At 36.6% G+C, this 16,927-nt stretch overlaps 1 protein-coding gene across 4 annotated transcripts in view; it reads left to right on the top strand.

Annotated features, from left to right (window-relative positions):
- The window catches only part of VPS13A (vacuolar protein sorting 13 homolog A), a 160,455-nt gene that overhangs the window by 91,362 nt on the left and 52,166 nt on the right, over positions 1 to 16,927 (top strand). For all 4 annotated transcript variants that reach the window (XR_015793885.1, XM_088130428.1, XM_088130429.1 and 1 more), the window contains exons 38-46: positions 781 to 1,004; positions 4,019 to 4,251; positions 5,048 to 5,140; positions 5,392 to 5,748; positions 6,602 to 6,703; positions 9,340 to 9,498; positions 9,604 to 9,865; positions 13,884 to 14,044; positions 14,383 to 14,486. Coding sequence is in view for 3 of the 4 variants with exons in the window: in XM_088130428.1 (XP_087986554.1) it covers positions 781 to 1,004; positions 4,019 to 4,251; positions 5,048 to 5,140; positions 5,392 to 5,748; positions 6,602 to 6,703; positions 9,340 to 9,498; positions 9,604 to 9,865; positions 13,884 to 14,044; positions 14,383 to 14,486 (1,695 nt within the window). In the remaining variant the exon portion in view is untranslated. The remainder of the gene's footprint in view (positions 1 to 780; positions 1,005 to 4,018; positions 4,252 to 5,047; positions 5,141 to 5,391; positions 5,749 to 6,601; positions 6,704 to 9,339; positions 9,499 to 9,603; positions 9,866 to 13,883; positions 14,045 to 14,382; positions 14,487 to 16,927) is intronic.

Here is a 16,927-nt window from a genome sequence, read left to right as displayed (position 1 = left end):
TAGACAATATATGAATTGATATATGATTATTCTGTAAATGAGGATATTTTGCAAAGATACAAAGATATGGAGTCGTGTTAATATAAAGTAGATTTAGCTATGTTTATTTTCTTTTATTATCTCCTACCTTTGTTTTTTTCCATACAATTATTCACTTCTCCTTTGCATTATGCTTTAATGTTGCTTACTCAAAAAAAAAGTTTAATGAGTATGTGTACGTATAGGATTTCAATTTGTACTCTGCATTTCCATACCTGTGGAATTCAAGGCAGCTAGCAGACAAAAAAACCCAAATATAATCCAAAAGAATTTTAAAAAATGATTTAATACAGCAACTAGAAACTTGAAGGATGAAGGCTCTGGATGTGTTAAGGGTTTTAAAAGGTTTGTATTAAAATAAAAGTGGCAGAAATTCCCCTGGATATACCCAAGTTATTCTGCATTCCAAAGGTATTCTTTAGGCTTGGTCAAAACATTTGAATTTTTAAAATTTTCTTTAACAACAGATTTAAATGTGAGAGGATTAGAACTGTGAAAGGAAACTTCGGTTATATATAAAGCTAAAAAGGATGGCATAAAGCATATTTGTTTCTCAAAGGTTATTTAATTATTTATGGAATGACGAACTGAGAGCAAAAAGTAAGACTGATAAACCTTCCAGATTTCATTTTATGTGATTTGAGAGCTATATTTAAGATTATGCGCATATAGTCTTTAAAAGATATTACTGATGCAATGTTTTATAAGTTATAATATTTATTCTGTCAACTTGTCTTTCAGAATGGTAGAAATGAAGCATGGATCTGAAAAGCAAGTTATGGTGAATATAAGCTATAAACAGGGGAGAGATGGCACCACTGTTGTGGATACAGTTGTTGAGGAAACTTACCTCTGTGCTAGTGTAGAGTTTCTGCTTACTGTTGCAGATGTATTTCTAAATGCTACTGCTGAAAGTGCTGCTGCAGAAAAAAACTTCAAGCAAACTTTGGCTACAAAAGAACAAGGTCAGTAATTGGTACCAATATGTTTTAGGTATTGACTGAATAATTTTGGCTTCATTGTGTAGCTGTAACTTTGTCTGCATGATAATAATTTTACTCAGTAATTTTATAAAATTTGGATTTTTGCTAAATTTCAAGTGTTTCTACATTATTACTTCAAATTTTGCTGAACTGAATATAATTGCAGGAGGTTACAGTGGGGCAAAAAAGTATTTAGTCAGCCACCAATTGTGCAAGTTCTCCCACTTAAAAAGATGAGAGAGGCCTGTAATTTTCATCATAGGTATACCTCAACTATGAGAGACAGAATGGGGAAAAAAATCCAGAAAATCACAATGTCTGATTTTTAAAGAATTTATTTGCAAATCATGGTGGAAAATAAATATTTGGTCACCTACAAACAAGCAAGATGTCTGGCTCTCACAGACCTGTAACTACTTCTTTAAGAGGCTCCTCTGTCCTCCACTCGTTACCTGTAGTAATGGTACCTGTTTGACCTTGTTATCAGTATAAAAGACACTTGTCCACAACCTCAAACAGTCACACTCCAAACTCCACTATGGCCAAGACCAAAGAGCTGTCAAGGGACACCAGAAACAAAATTGTAGACCACCAGGCTGGGAAGACTGAATCTGCAATAGGCAAGCAGCTTGGTGTGAAGAAATCAACTGTGGGAGCAATAATTAGAAAATGGAAGACATATAAGACCACTGATAATCTCCCTTGATCTGGGGCTTCACGCAAGATCCCACCCCGTGGGGTCAAAATGATCACAAGAATGGTGAGCAAAAATCCCAGAACCACATGGGGGGACCTAGTGAATGACCTGCAGAGAGCTGGGACCAAAGTAACAAAGGCTACCATCAGTAACACACTATGCTGCCAGGGACTCAAATCCTGCAGTGCCAGATGTGTCCCCCTGCTTAAGCCAGTACATGTCTGGGCCTGTCTGAAGTTTGCTAGAGAGCATTTGGATGATCCAGAAGAGGATTGGGAGAATGTCATATGGTCAGATGAAACCAAAGTAGAACGTTTTGGTCTAAACTCAACTCGTTGTGTTTGGAGGAGAGAGAATGCTGAGTTGCATCCAAAGAACACCATACCTACTGTGAAGCATGGGGGTGGAAACATCATGCTTTGGGGCTGTTTTTCTGCAAAGGGACCAGGACGACTGATCCGTGTAAAGGAAAGAATGAATGAATGGGGCCATGTATCGTAAGCTTTTGAGTGAACACCTCCTTCCATCAGCAAGGGCATTGAAGATGAAACATGGCTGGGTCTTTCAGCATGACAATGATCCCAAACACACCACCCGGGCAACGAAGGAGTGGCTTCGTAAGAAGCATTTCAAGGTCCTGGAGTGGCCTAGCCAGATCTCAACCCCATGGAAAACCTTTGGAGGGAGTTGAAAGTCCGTGTTGCCCAACGACAGCCCCAAAACATCACTGCTCTAGAGGAGATCTGCATGGAGGAATGGGCCAAAATACCAGCAACAGTGTGTGAAGACTTACAGAAAACGTTTGACCTCTGTCATTGCCAACAAAGGATATATAACAAAGTATTGAGATGAACTTTTGATATTGACCAAATATTTATTTTCCACCATGATTTGCAAATAAATTCTTTAAAAATCAGACAATGTGATTTTCTGGATTTTTTCCCCCATTTTGTCTCTCATAGTTGAGGTATACCTATGATGAAAATTACAGGCCTCTCTCATCTTTTTAAGTGGGAGAACTTGGACAATTGGTGACGGACTAAATACTTTTTTGCCCCACTGTATATGATTCCTTGTGTAAGTCTCCCTTGTTTTTTAGGAGGCTATCTGAAATTCCTGTCAGGTAATTAAAAGAGACAGTTATAAAGCCTGTGAAATAAGTGTTTATCAGTAATGTAATATTTTAAATGGAATTCATTGGTTATTAAACTGCAAGAGAAAAAAAGAAGAATAAAAAGAGAAAAGCACAGGCTACTATTTAAAAAAAATGGCAGAGTGATACAAAATGGCTTGAAATTGCAGAAGTAGAAGTGTTCTGAATCCAGAACAGTAAAACGAAGAGAGATGCAAGAAATCTACTGTGAACATTTTTATTCCAAACATTATAAACATTATTTATTTTTGCTAAGGCTGCAGTATTAAAATTGATTAACTGTCATCAAAATGAATGAAAAAACATACTACAGACTATAAAGCTGTCCTTTATAGACAGCAGGATTTCCAAACGCTACAATTATTTTATAGAAATAGCTATAAAAATTACTGGTGATAGGACAACAGACAATGAATCTTTAAGAACAGCATTTCTCACACAGGTGGATATGTCTACTCTAACATATACAAACATAGATCTAAAGATAAAAAGAATATTTCCGGCATCAGAACTATTTCATTCACAGGCAAGGGGATTTTTTTTCTTGGTGATCAAAAACATTTTAAATTCTGTTAATAGCTCTAATTCTGTTAGTTGTATTGTATTTTAATGCCTAGAAGTTCTTAAGTCAGTTCCACAAAATCATATACAAGAATTAAAATTTAGGTAAAAGTAGGTAAAATCATTAGGACTTTCAGTCTCAAGGACACATTGGAAAAGAGGTCTTTACTAATCTTATAAATTTCTAAAAATGGCTAATGCGTTCTTAAGTCAATTTTATAAAGGAGGACATCATAGCTGACACACATGTTTTCCATGAAAAACAGACTTGTCATTTCTATCAAATAATATTAAAGTGGAACCATGTAATGAAGGCAAGAAGATAAGACTACTCGAGATAATTAGATAACTTAGACCAGTTCATTTATATTAATTGCCAAAGTTCATTTCAGTTCTGATTTCAATTTTAAGTCTTTCCAGGACCTGATTTCTGTTTTCCCTGTATTTTACATAATCTGGTATCAATTGTTTACTGTGAATATTTTCAACATTTTTAATTAAAAGCAAGAACAGGTGAGATCGATAACACTAGAAAGTAAAAAGATATATTTAAAATCTTACTGAATATATGCATTACATTTTTAGCTCCTGTACAGTCAGCATCCACAATGGAAATAAATCTTACCATTAAAAATCCTGAGATTGTGTTTGTGGCTGATTTAACACGAAGTGATGCTTCTGCGTTGGTGGCCACAGCACAGTGTGAAATCTCCATAAAAAATACTCCCGAAATGTATAAAATGACAGCTGTTGTTGAAGATATAAATGTGAAAGCTTGCCCATTTTTTCCAACTCTGAGGAAAGGCAATATCACCACGGTAAGATTTTTCTAAAACTGAAATCTACCATAGTGCTGTGCAACTTTATGTGAAAACGGTGCACTTAGAGTAGCTATATATAAGTAGCAGTATCTGTACACAATATTCAAATGGGGATGTGCAATTCTCTCTTGTAATTAAGATGGCTCTCGGATGGAAAAGAAGGAGGGAAGGAAGGAAGGAGGGAAGGAGAAAGAGAGATTGATTTGTTTGCTTGGCTTATTGGCTGCTCCATTTTGCCAATTAGACTTTCCAATTAGTAATTGGGTTTATTATCATACATATAGTCAGTGAAAAATAGCATCTAAAAATATTCCTCTGGAAGCAGGGGTTGTGTATGAAACATTAACAATAATTAAAACCCCAATCTCATGACTGAGAGGAAATTAAATAGAGCAAGCTCCTGGCTTGATGGAACAACAATCAATAATTACAAGTTGCTATTCGCATTTATCAGTGTTAATGGAAATAGATTTTATCTGCTCTTGATCTACATCCATATCACTAACCATGACTTTGGTACTGCATACACAGTTCATAGTGTGACATTAGGAACTATGTGTACAATTTTTTGTTGTTCCTGGAGGCAGCTGTGTAACTGAAAATTTGTGCATATAGCACCAGGTTGCTATTTCATGGAAGCTTACTTGCTTCCTACCAAATGATTGTAGAGAAATCAGTTTCTGAAATATTTTGTTTCCTTTATTTGTACCATGTATTACCATTTTGCTTAGGTGATTTACATTAATTTAACAGACAAATATTTATATTCAATTATTTTTTTATGTGGTTCCAGGTATTACAACCATGTGATCTTTTCTTTAATATGATGCAGTCAGGTGAAGATCCACAGAAAGCTGAGCTATCAATAAAATCCCTTACTATTAAGGTACTTTAAACATTTATGCATATATATTAATCTCAGAAAATATGGCGATACTTTTAATTTTATGATCTATGGGAAAACTGAAGTAGATTCTTTTTGTATAAACTAACTCAGTTATTAAATAAATGTTGTATAATTCCTTAGACTCCTGTTTATTTCAGACATAAATATCTTTCCTTTTATATCTAGTATTTTAGTAATTTCTTGATTCTCTAATTTGTTAAAATCCATACTTTTCCTTTTTTAAAAATTAGGTGTCACCTATTATCATAAATACAGTTATAACTATTACATCAGCGCTTTTCCCAACTCAAGAGGCTGCAGAGAAAGATATTAGCCCAGTACAGCCAGACCTTTGGGATAAGAAGAATATTAAAAATCTAAATATGTGGTTTCTTGAAGAGTCAGTTGAAAATAAAGATCCTGCTTCTGTAATTGAGTTGGTTCCTACAGGAGAGTCATTAACAATGAAAATTGAAAGTGTTGTTATAACTCTTGAAGCTGGAGTTGGTCATAAAACAGTACCAATGCTTTTAGCAAAATCCTCATTTTCTGGAGAAGTCAAAAACTGGAGTAGTCTAATCAATCTTTCATCACGTCTTGAACTAGAGGTCAGTACACTTTTGTTATTTGAAGAAACAGTGTAAATGTTTAAAAAATGCTTCACCTTGTAGGCTGTTTCTGTATGTGGGATGTAAGCATTGTTTAATATTTCCTCTCACCATTTTAAATCCATCAAGAAGTTCTGCACCAGATAGCTGTTGAATAATCTACATTAAACAAAGCATAGTATCCATTAGGCTATCTTTACATCGATGCATATCTTTAGTGTCTTTCTCAACTTCTGTCTTGCCATGATACAAATGTCCAAAATCAAGGCACCACTGTCTGGTGACAAGCCAAAAAAGAGGCTGTAGAGGCAAGAAGACATCAGCAATGTAGATAGCAAATGTTATGCTAGTTTAGTCTTCTGCTGGTTCTAGAACAGGCAAAAAGCTATGCAAATGACCTATGGAAAAAAGTTTGATCGCTCTGTGTGTGTGTGTGTGTGAGTGAGAGAGGGAGAGGGAGAGGGAGAGAGAAATCTCAGACACTAAAATACTATTATAACAATAGCTTTCCCTCTTTAGAATGCATGTAGATCTTAATATTATGCTAGAATTTGAAATATAGATAGCATCTAAATATGCAAACCAGCTTATGTGTAGATTCTAATTGGAAAGCTTCACCAGATTGATCAAACCTTAGTGGGCTTTTAGAATATTCTGAAGATATTGAATGAAAATTATATAAGGTGTTGTGTCATTTTCAAATTCATCCTCCAGCTTGTTACTTACATAGTATAGTAAGGGATGAACTTTCTTTATATAATACTAATATCTTTTTTATTGCTCTTCATTTTCATTACATCCAAACTAACCTAATATAACCTAAGTTTTACATTTCATTTCATTTGTATTTTAGGTACATTATTTCAATGAGATGTTTGGTGTTTGGGAACCGTTACTTGAGCCTCTAGAAATAGAAAACAGTGATGAATTCAGACCATGGATTCTAGAATTGAAGGTATGGTTTAGAATTATAATTTCACCTAAGTATAGGACAGATAGGATTAACAAATATAGTAAATGTTCTTCATGATCCATCATTGTAATAAAAGTGTTAAATATGTGACTGTGCTAAACTTATTTGAGAAGAATAATCTCTTGCTTCTTACTTTTGGGTAGAAATGTTTCCTTATTGTGGAAGATAATTCAGTGTATTCCCAATTTCAAAGCAGTTGTAAAGGTAGATTAAAGCCCACTGACTATTTAAACTCTCCATAGTAATTTGTGTTCTGGACTTCTCACTTTGAAACTCTCTTTTCTTCTGTACTCCACTTACTTTGCAAGAATACGACTGTGAAATATTACTGTATATATTACATTTTTTGTTACACACAAGATTATCTCCCCTTCTTTCAGTTTATCCTTATAATAACCTAATATATTATGTGACATACTAAATGATGATCCAGAGTCACCCATCTTAGTTTTAGTCCAGCACTTAGTGTATTGGCATTGTGATAAGAGCCAAATCTTCCTTTTATTCTGATATTTGATGGCTTACAAAGATTGTGTTTTATTGTGTTGAGTGCATTTGAATTCACTGCATCTATTAAAATGCTTCACAGTATTTCAGCTCTCTGTTCCACAGACACCTCAATTGTTATAATGTTGACATTATCCATAATAAATAAGTTAGTTGAAGCAAAAATTCTCAAACCAGTTATTTATTTTATGTTCTTGAAATATTTATTATACTTCCTCCTGCCACTTCTGGGTGAGGAATGGCAAGCTAGCGCGTCTCCAAACGAGCAGAGATGATGTTGTGGCTGTGACTGAAGGACCAGCAAGTAGACGGGTCCCACGGAACCTCTCCACATAAGTAAAGGACAGAAGATTGTCTACTTGTGCTCTGGACAGCTGCTCCTCGTGTGGAGACCACAGGATAGCAGTTTCCCGTGGGTTTGAGTGCTGGGAGACAAAGGGAAGCCATCACACTCAACCGCGGCAGAACCTTTTTAAGGACACTGGGTTCACTAACCTCACTTTCTAATCACTTTTGGAAATTACTTATTTAACTATCGTAAGGCTGTTAGAGATCTTCAAAATGGCAAGTTTGCAAAATCACCTGCTGAGTTTGCCTTCATTCCAGAATAAAAGAAAAATTATAAGCTTAAGAATTTTAAAAAATTGAAATAACTGGGAAAAAGATAAATAAGACTTTAATTCAAGAAAGTTATACACAAATTAAGGGACCAGATGAATTTGGAATATTAGGACTTTTGTTATAAAATGTTAGGAATAATTATATAAATAAATGGCAGTTTCGTGGAACTAAATTGTTTAGTCTATTTAAGTCATAACAGAAATTTGAGATTTTTAGAAATTGGACACTAGAAGGGACTAAAGATTCCAGGCATAAAAGGGGGGGGGGGGGAAGGTGGTGCACTGGCACAAAATGACAGAAAATGTTACGACGTTTGAAATACTCTGGGAGATATTTGAAGAATGGGGACAGAAACTAGGAGCAACAATGTCAGCAATGATGTCTGCTTCTGTGGATAAACTATGTCTAAAAGATGTTAAAGAAGAAATGACAGATATGAAAGAGAATACCTTGAAAGATCTACAGTATAAAGAGCTGAAACAAACCTCATCTGATGAAGAAAATATAGAATACCAAGAAATTGTTGAAATACAGAAAAATAAAAAAAATTGCAGATTATAAGACAGAGATGACAGAATGAATTAAAGATTACTAGAAGCAAAAGGAAGGAGTACAAAGTTGGCTTGTTCGACCAAGGTTAAAATAAGACATTTCTATAAAATTCTGGGAACCCTTTACGGACTATTTGCTGATACCAAGACTGAAATGTTAATGATTTATGGATTTCCATATGGATAAGGGATGGGTTATGGGAAGAAGAGATACTTGCATATAACCTTTGATTTCTTTATTTATTTACAGCCAAAAGGTCCAAAAACAAGTTCACATATAATCTAGACTTGACATTAAATAAGACAATTTAACAGATAACATATTTAATAAATATTATATGATACACTTAAAAGTCCAACTCATTGATTTGTTACTAAAAACCTTATTTTATAGCCATAGTTAAAAATCTGGCTGTTGCCACTGTAATCTCAGGAATTTCATCTGCAAGTAAAATTTTTACATACTCAGAAGTATCCCTTCCTGGTTTAGATTTTAAAATAGGCTAGATAACTTCCTGCCAAAGACTCTTATAAAATTCACAATACAATAAAATATGATCCACTGTTTCAGGATCAGTATAATTACCGGGACAAAGTGATAAAGATTGGAAGTCACTTCTTAAAATATTTCTTTTCTCTTTTTCTTATTTTTTTCTCTTTCCTTTTCCCCCTCTTTTCTTGCACTCTCTACTCTCTATTTTCTTTTCTTTTCTGAGTTTAGTTTGTGTTGTCTTTTATTATTGTTTTTAAAAAAACTTTTAATTAAAATTATTTTTTAAAAAGGAAGAAATATTTATTATATTTCTCCCACTATCTTGTATTATTTAAGATATGCTAATATTTCAACAACACTTTTGATAAGTTAATTTTACAAAGTATTCTAAAGAACTTTCCACTGCTGGTTCCAATTTTAACTGTTCCCAATATTTTCTCTTTAAGATGAAAAAGAAAAACAAAAAAGCCTTTGTTGAATCAGTGGCTGAAGAAGAACACTATAAAGTGCCAGAGTATAAAACAGTAATAACTATTTATTCTCAAAATCAGCTGAATATTACTTTATCCAAATGTGGGCTATTAATGTTGAATAACCTAGGCACGGTAAGTGAGATTTCAATTTGGATCTGGGCCTTAAGTGAAGAAAATCATCTCTAGAAAAAGTTATTAAATTGAAAATTTATTGAATTATTATTCTTGTTTGGATAGGCATTTGCAGAAGCAGCTACAGAGACTTCAGAAACATTCAAAAAAGATCAGGCACCTTTTGTATTAATAAATTCCTTAGGAGTTTCCACTGTTGTTTTGCCTAGTGAATCATTCAGCGTTCTTAATATTGAACCAAAAGCAAATTCGTTTCATCTTGAAGATGGGCAAAGTCTAAATATGGAATATATCAGGACTAAAAGTGAGCAAGACCAGTTCACAGCAATGACCACTCTAAGCAGCAAAGTATTCTACATTTGGCTCAGTAAGTAGGCATGAAATGTCTGTTAGTAAACATCTAAAAATATAGTGATGCAGCTATGTTGAACTTATTTCCTTTTTTTAAAAAAAACTAAGTTTGTTTAAATAACTTTAGTTTGTCTAAATATTTTAGTTTTGAATGTACATAATATTGATTCATGGCTTATATTAATATTGTTCATTAACAGCTACTTTTCCAAGACCTAATTAATTTTTCAGGGGAAAATGAATAAATTAGCAATCATTTGTATATCAGAATCAAACTATATATTACACATATCTGTGACTAAGTCTTCTAACTAATATTTTTCTAAAACTAGCTTCCAAGGTCTCAATTAGGATTATGGAGAAAGGAAATAACAGTGATTGGGGAGAGGAAAACAAATTCATTAGTGAATTAGGAAAGGAGGAACATAAGTTAAACCTCAACCCCTTTTATTGTAGCCCTTGTTCAGATCAGTGAATTATTTTTTGTTGATATAATAAATTCTTTTTTCATAATATTTATGTACAGGTAGTCCTCACTTAACGACCATTCATTCAGCAACCGTTCAAAGTTACGACAGTGCTGAGAGAAGGGACTTACAACCTGACCCAAAGTTACGGCAATTTGGGTCCTTGGCAATTGGTTCGCCCTTATGACTGGTTGCCAAGCATCCCACGATCATGTGATCACCATTTGCAATCTTCCTTGCTGCTTGCCGGGAAAGTCAATGGGGATGCCGGCAGGGAAGGTCACAAGCCGCTGCCACCTGCCGATAAGACTCCCGCTCTTCTTTGGAGGCTGCCTGAAACAGCGCATTTAACACAGAGAGCTTTGGGGGCTGCCTGAAACAGCTTTATGCCGAAAATCCAAGCAGGATTTTCAGCTACAGAGGATGGGGAAGGGAGAGAGGGGATGCATGGAGGTGGATGGGAGGATCAAGTCAGGTGTGCAAGGGTACGATGCAGGTCGGATGCGCGGGGGCCTCAGAACTGCTTGGATTTTCAGCCCCAGAGTGGAGAGGCTTCAGAAGCCTCCCCATTCTGGGGCTGAAAATCCAAGTGGTTCTGAGGCCCTCACACACCTCACCTGCACTGCACCCTCGCACACCTGACCTGACCCTCCCACGGACCTCCTCGCTCCCTCCCCCACGCAGCGGCACCTGGGGCTTACAACTCCCTGCCGGCTTCCCCACTGTGTGAAGCCGGCAGGAAGTTGCCTAATGACCAGGGCATTCACTTAATGATGGCAACTAGGACTGCCAGGATTGCAGTTGTTAAGCTATGCAGTCATGTGATGTTTTGCCTAATGACCACATTGCTTAGCGATGGAAGTTCCAGTTCTAGTTGTGGTCATTAGGCAAGGACTATCTGTATATGCAATTAATTTATGTTCTTTTATTTTTATTCTATTTGTTATTAAATTTATACTCTATCTTTCTGCTTAGGCATGCAGTCAAGGTTGCTTATAACCATAAAATAAAACATAGCATGTATTATTTAAATCAGTACAATTGAAACAAAAATTAAAATCAATATAATTAAAATCAATCTACCCTTAAAAGCTTGATGAAAGGGATTTTTCCTCCTCGTTTTCCTGAATACTAGGAGACTGGGATTCAAATACACCTCCTTAAGAGCCTGGGAGCCACACAGGAGAAGGTTTTCTCCTGTGTAACAAATAGTTAAGCTTCCAGTAGTGGAGCCTCTTTAAAAGGAGCTCTGTTGCTGATCTCAGTAACCAAGTATGCTAATAGTGGGAAAGGCTGCCCTTCAGAGAATAAGGACCTAAGCCATTTATAGCTTTAAATGTGAGTACCAGCACTTAAAAGTGTTCCAGTAGAGAATAGACAACCAATGCTGGTCTTTCAGTATAAGTATCATATTGTTCCTGTCCCTTGCATAAGTTAGCAGTCTTACACCAATTGCAATTTCTGGATCTTTTCCAAGGGCAGCACTAGTACAACACATTGAAATAGTTAGGACAAATTATAACCAAGATGTAGAATCATAAAAAGGAAGGGGTCATGAGGATCATCTAATCCAACCCTCTACAGAGTGCAGTAAACCAATTAATTTTTAAGAGATGCCTCTCCAGTCTCAAAAACTTCTAGATGGAAATTTTTCTTCATAATTAAGTGAAAACTAGGTAATTGCAAATTTATCCATTATTTCTGGTCTAGCTTCTATGGCTGTGGAAAACAGTTGTTGGACATCTTCCTATGGAATTTTTTGTATTCCTGAACACTGATAAGTTTCCATTCAATCTTTTCTTCAGTCTGAACATCCCAAATACGTTCACCCAATCCTCACAGGACATGTCTTCAAGCTCCTGTATCATCATCACCCTCCTCTAGACCTGTTAAGATTCTTCCAGAAATCTAGTGCCTAGAATTATGCACAAACTCCAGAAGTGTTCTCAATAGTGCAGGATAGAGGGGAATAAGGACTTCAGATGTCTTTGATACAGGGCTGCTTCTAATGCAACTCAGAACTCTATTAGCCCTTCTAATAGCTGTCTTACACTGCTGCTCATATTCAGCAGATTGTCAGTGACTGCATCCAATTTTTCTCCAGTGTAGTGCTTTCAAGCCATGAATTTCCTTTTTTGTATGTATGCCCTAGGTGGATAATTGTCATCAAGCATGACAAACCTGGAAAAAGCCACAGTTAGCACAGCATCTGTAGTTGAGGCAACATGTTCCTTGTGCAGCCACTCTCTGCAAATGGGGTCAAGGAGCATACCTAAATTGCAAACTTCTTCTGTCTGAGGGAGTGCAACCATAACTAAAACAAGCTTTACTTCAATTCCCAAGACTTGATTCTCCTAACCTAAAGTACCTATTTTTTCTGGACTTAATTTCAGTTTGTTCTTCCTCATCAAGTACATTATCAAGATTAGGCAACATTCAAGGATACTGATTGCTGCTTCCTACCATATACTTCCAGAGAAACAGAGCTAGGTGCCAGCAGCATACTACACTGCAGAGCTCTAAATGACCTCCCCCCCAGTGGTTTTATATAGGTATTAAATAATATAGGGAACAAGACATCCTGTACAACAAGAATAAGAAAATCAACAAAATATATCAGCAGTCCAGGTGTCAAAACAGTGGTCCTTCAACACCACCTGTAACACATCCCAATAGAAATGCCTGGAAGCACCATAAAACTATGCCCCAATGCCCAAACCTAGCAGATGGGTATCATGGCTGATGGTATCAGAAGCCACTGAGAGGTCCTGGACAATTAGCAGGATTGCAGTCCTCCCATCTAGTTTCTAGCATAGGTAATCGAGAGCATCAAGACAACCTAAACACTCAGTACCCAATCCCAATTGAAATGTATCCGAATAATCCATTTCATCCAAATGAATATGGAGCTGCAAGACTAGCACTTTCTCAAATGGCCAATTCTAGTCAGAATACCAAATTCAGCACGTGCCTGCTAAGATACAGGGATACTGGGACAGGTCAGTGGTCATAATAGCAGACATGAAATTCTGAATCACTTTTGATTGGGTAATCTCAGTGTGGATATTCAAATCTCCTAGGAAAACAGTACACAGTAGTCAACAGCCATGCCAGACACTATCCCCAGCTATCTCAGGAAGAGACTATTGTGCAGTAGGGTGGACAATACACTCATAGTATCCCTATAATGTGACAGCAAGCTGAGCCCAGCAGTAAATACTCAAAATTGGCAGACTGTTGGACAGTGCTTTTGGTCAGTGGGATGGGATTCTTATAGACTGTGGGCAAACAGCCTTCCTGCCTTTCTCGCTATATAGAGGTGCACATGCTCCTGATCTGATTTAAACTATACATACTCAGATAAATATAGGAATAGGAATATAATTAATCTTTGTGTAACAAGGATAGGATTCATGCTAATAGAACTGGATCAAACGTGCAGGTATAGGATAAGTATTAAAAATACTAAACTTGATTTTTTGTTTTTTTCTCCCTCCATCCGTCTCATAGTCACACAGAGATCTATGTGGCTTCATTTCTAATAATGTTTTTGCCTTCATTTTTTAGCTCCTCAGAATCACTCCACTACTGACAAGATCCCATTGACGAAAGTTGGACGGAGCCTGTATAGAGTTAGACATAACGACTCAGGTGTTGTAAGGTCTATTGTTTGTCAAATTGATACTGTTGAAGGGAGCAAGATAATAACTGTACATTCTCCAATACAGGTGAGATATTTTCCTTTAAAGTTTACTGATCAATGGATATGACATATTCCATATTATCTCTCAACTATTTTAATTATTTGGGGATTGTTTTATTTATAGATCTAAACAGTCTTAGGTTTGGGAAAATTAATTGTTTTGTTTCCTATGTGTATCATAATAATTATAATACATTTTAGAAAGGTATTTTTAAAATGGATATCTTATCTTCCTAAATTCCTAAAAGTTAAATTTTACTGTATTCCACAGAGTAGATATTTAGTTAGCATCCATAATGAAATTGTGACATAGAGCTACTTTTGGTCAAACCAATTGACACATATTTTTATTTTTCTATATAGATAAAGAATCATTTTTCAATTCCTCTGAGTATATTTGAAGATGGAAAATGTTTAGGAGTAGCACTACCAGATGATGAATTTAACATACCATTAACCTCCTACAGGTGATTCTTTCCTTTTCCCTACATTATTTGTTTTGTAAACATCCATTGGTGAATTATTGGTAATTAGTATTAGGTATTTTTTTTTTTTTTTTAGTAAAGCTGTAACATTGGATTTCTAGAACTAGCACCAAAAAAAAGATGTCCTTTTCATCATAGGGGATTGGAATGCTAAAGTAGGAAGTCAAGGAGTAATCGGAATAACAGGCAAGTTTGGCCTTGGAGTACAAAATGAAGCAGGGCAAAGGCTAATAGAGTTCTGTCAAGAGAACAAGCTAGTCATAGCAAACACTCTTTTCCAACAACACAAGAGACGACTCTACACATGGACATCACCAGATGGTCAATACCGAAACCAGATTGATTATATACTTTGCAGCCAAAGATGGAGAAGCTCTATACAGACAGCAAAAACAAGACCAGGAGCTGACTGTGGCTCAGATCATGAGCTTCTTACTGCAAAATTTAGGCTTAAATTGAAGAATGTAGGGAAAACCACTAGACCACTCAGGTATGACTTAGATCATATTCCTTGTGAGTACACAGTGAAGGTGATGAATAGATTTAGAGGATTAGATTTGGTAAACAGAGTGCCTGAAGAACTATGGACGGAGGTCCGTAACATTGTACAGGAGGCAGCAACTAAAACCATCCCAAAGAAAAAGAAATGCAAGAAAGCAAAATGGCTGTCTGATGAGGCTTTACAAATAGCTGTGGAAAGAAGGAATGCAAAAAGCAAGGGTGAAAGGGAAAGATATAAGCAACTGAATGCAGATTTCCAGAGAATAGCAAGGAGAGATAAGAAGGCCTTCTTAAATGAACAATGCAAAGAAATTGAGGAAAACAATAGAATGGGGAAGACTAGAGATCTCTACAAGAAAATTGGAGATATGAAAGGAACGTTTAGTGCAAAAATGGGTATGATAAAGGACAAAAAAGGCAGGGACCTAACAGAAGCAGAAGAGATTAAGAAGAGGTGGCAAGAATACACAGAAGAACTATACAAGAAAGATCTTAATGTCCCTGATGTCCACGCTGGTGTGATCACTGACCTTGAGCCAGACATCCTAGAGAGTGAAGTCAAGTGGGCCTTAGGAAGCTTTGCTAACAACAAAGCTAGTGGAGATGACAGTATTCCAGCTGAGTTATTTAAAATACTAAAAGATGATGGTGTTAAAGTGCTGCACTCAATATGCCAGCAAGTTTGGAAAACGCAACAGTGGCCACGGGATTGGAAAAGGTCAGTTTATGTTCCAATTCCAAAGAAGGGCAACGCCAAAGAATGCTCAAACTATCACACAATTGCACTCATTTCACATGCTAGCAAGGTTATGCTCAAAATCCTACAAGCTAGGCTTCAGCAATACATGAACCGAGAACTACCGGATGTACAAGCTGGGTTTCGAAGAGGCAGAGGAACTAGAGATCAAATCGCCAACATTCGCTGGATCATGGAGAAAGCACGAGAGTTCCAGAAAAATATCTACTTCTGCTTCATTGACTATGCAAAAGCCTTTGATTGTGTGGATCACAACAAACTGTGGCAAGTTCTTAAAGAGATGGGAGTACCAGACCACCTTACCTGTCTCCTGAGAAATCTGTATGCGGGCCAAGAAGCAACAGTTAGAACCGGTCACGGAACAACCGATTGGTTCAAAATAGGGAAAGGTGTACGACAAGGCTGTATACTGTCACCCTGCTTATTTAACCTATATGCAGAGTACATCATGAGAAATGCCAGGCTGGAAGAATCACAAGCCGGAATTAAGATTGCAGGGAGAATCATCAACAACCTCAGATATGCGGACGATACCACCCTAATGGCAGAAAGTGAAGAAGAACTAAAGAGCCTCTTGATGAGGGTGAAAGAGGAGAGTGCAAAAGCTGGCTTGAAACTCAACATTAAAAAAACTAAGATCATGGCATCTGGACCCATCAATTCCTGGCAAATAGAAGGGGTAGAAATGGAAGCAGTAACAGACTTCATTTATTTGGGCTCCAAGATCACCGCAGACGGAGACTGCAGCCATGAAATTAAAAGACGCTTGCTCCTTGGGAGGAAAGCTATGGCAAGCCTAGATAGCATATTAAAAAGCAGAGACGTCACCTTGCCGACAAAGATCCGCATAGTCAAAGCTATGGTTTTTCCAGTAGTAATGTATGGCTGTGAGAGCTGGACCATAAAGAAGGCCGAGCGCCGAAGAATTGATGCCTTTGAACTGTGGTGCTGGAGAAGACTCTTGAGAGTCCCCTGGACTGCTAGGAGGTCAAACCAGTCAATCTTAAAGGAAATCAACCCTGATTGCTCATTGGAAGGATCGATAATGAAGCTCAAGCTCAGATATTTTGGTCACCTAATGCGAAGAGAGATCTCTTTGGAGAAGACCCTGATGCTGGGAAAGATTGAAGGCAAAAGGAGAAGAGGACGGCAGAGGATGAGATGG

This window comes from Python bivittatus, unplaced genomic scaffold, assembly GCF_059951505.1.
Source record: "Python bivittatus isolate LINGU-HERP-01145 unplaced genomic scaffold, Pbiv_v1 ctg000850_np1212, whole genome shotgun sequence".
Taxonomy (NCBI): Eukaryota; Metazoa; Chordata; class Lepidosauria; order Squamata; family Pythonidae; genus Python; species Python bivittatus.
This window is presented reverse-complemented; position numbering and strand designations above follow the sequence as displayed.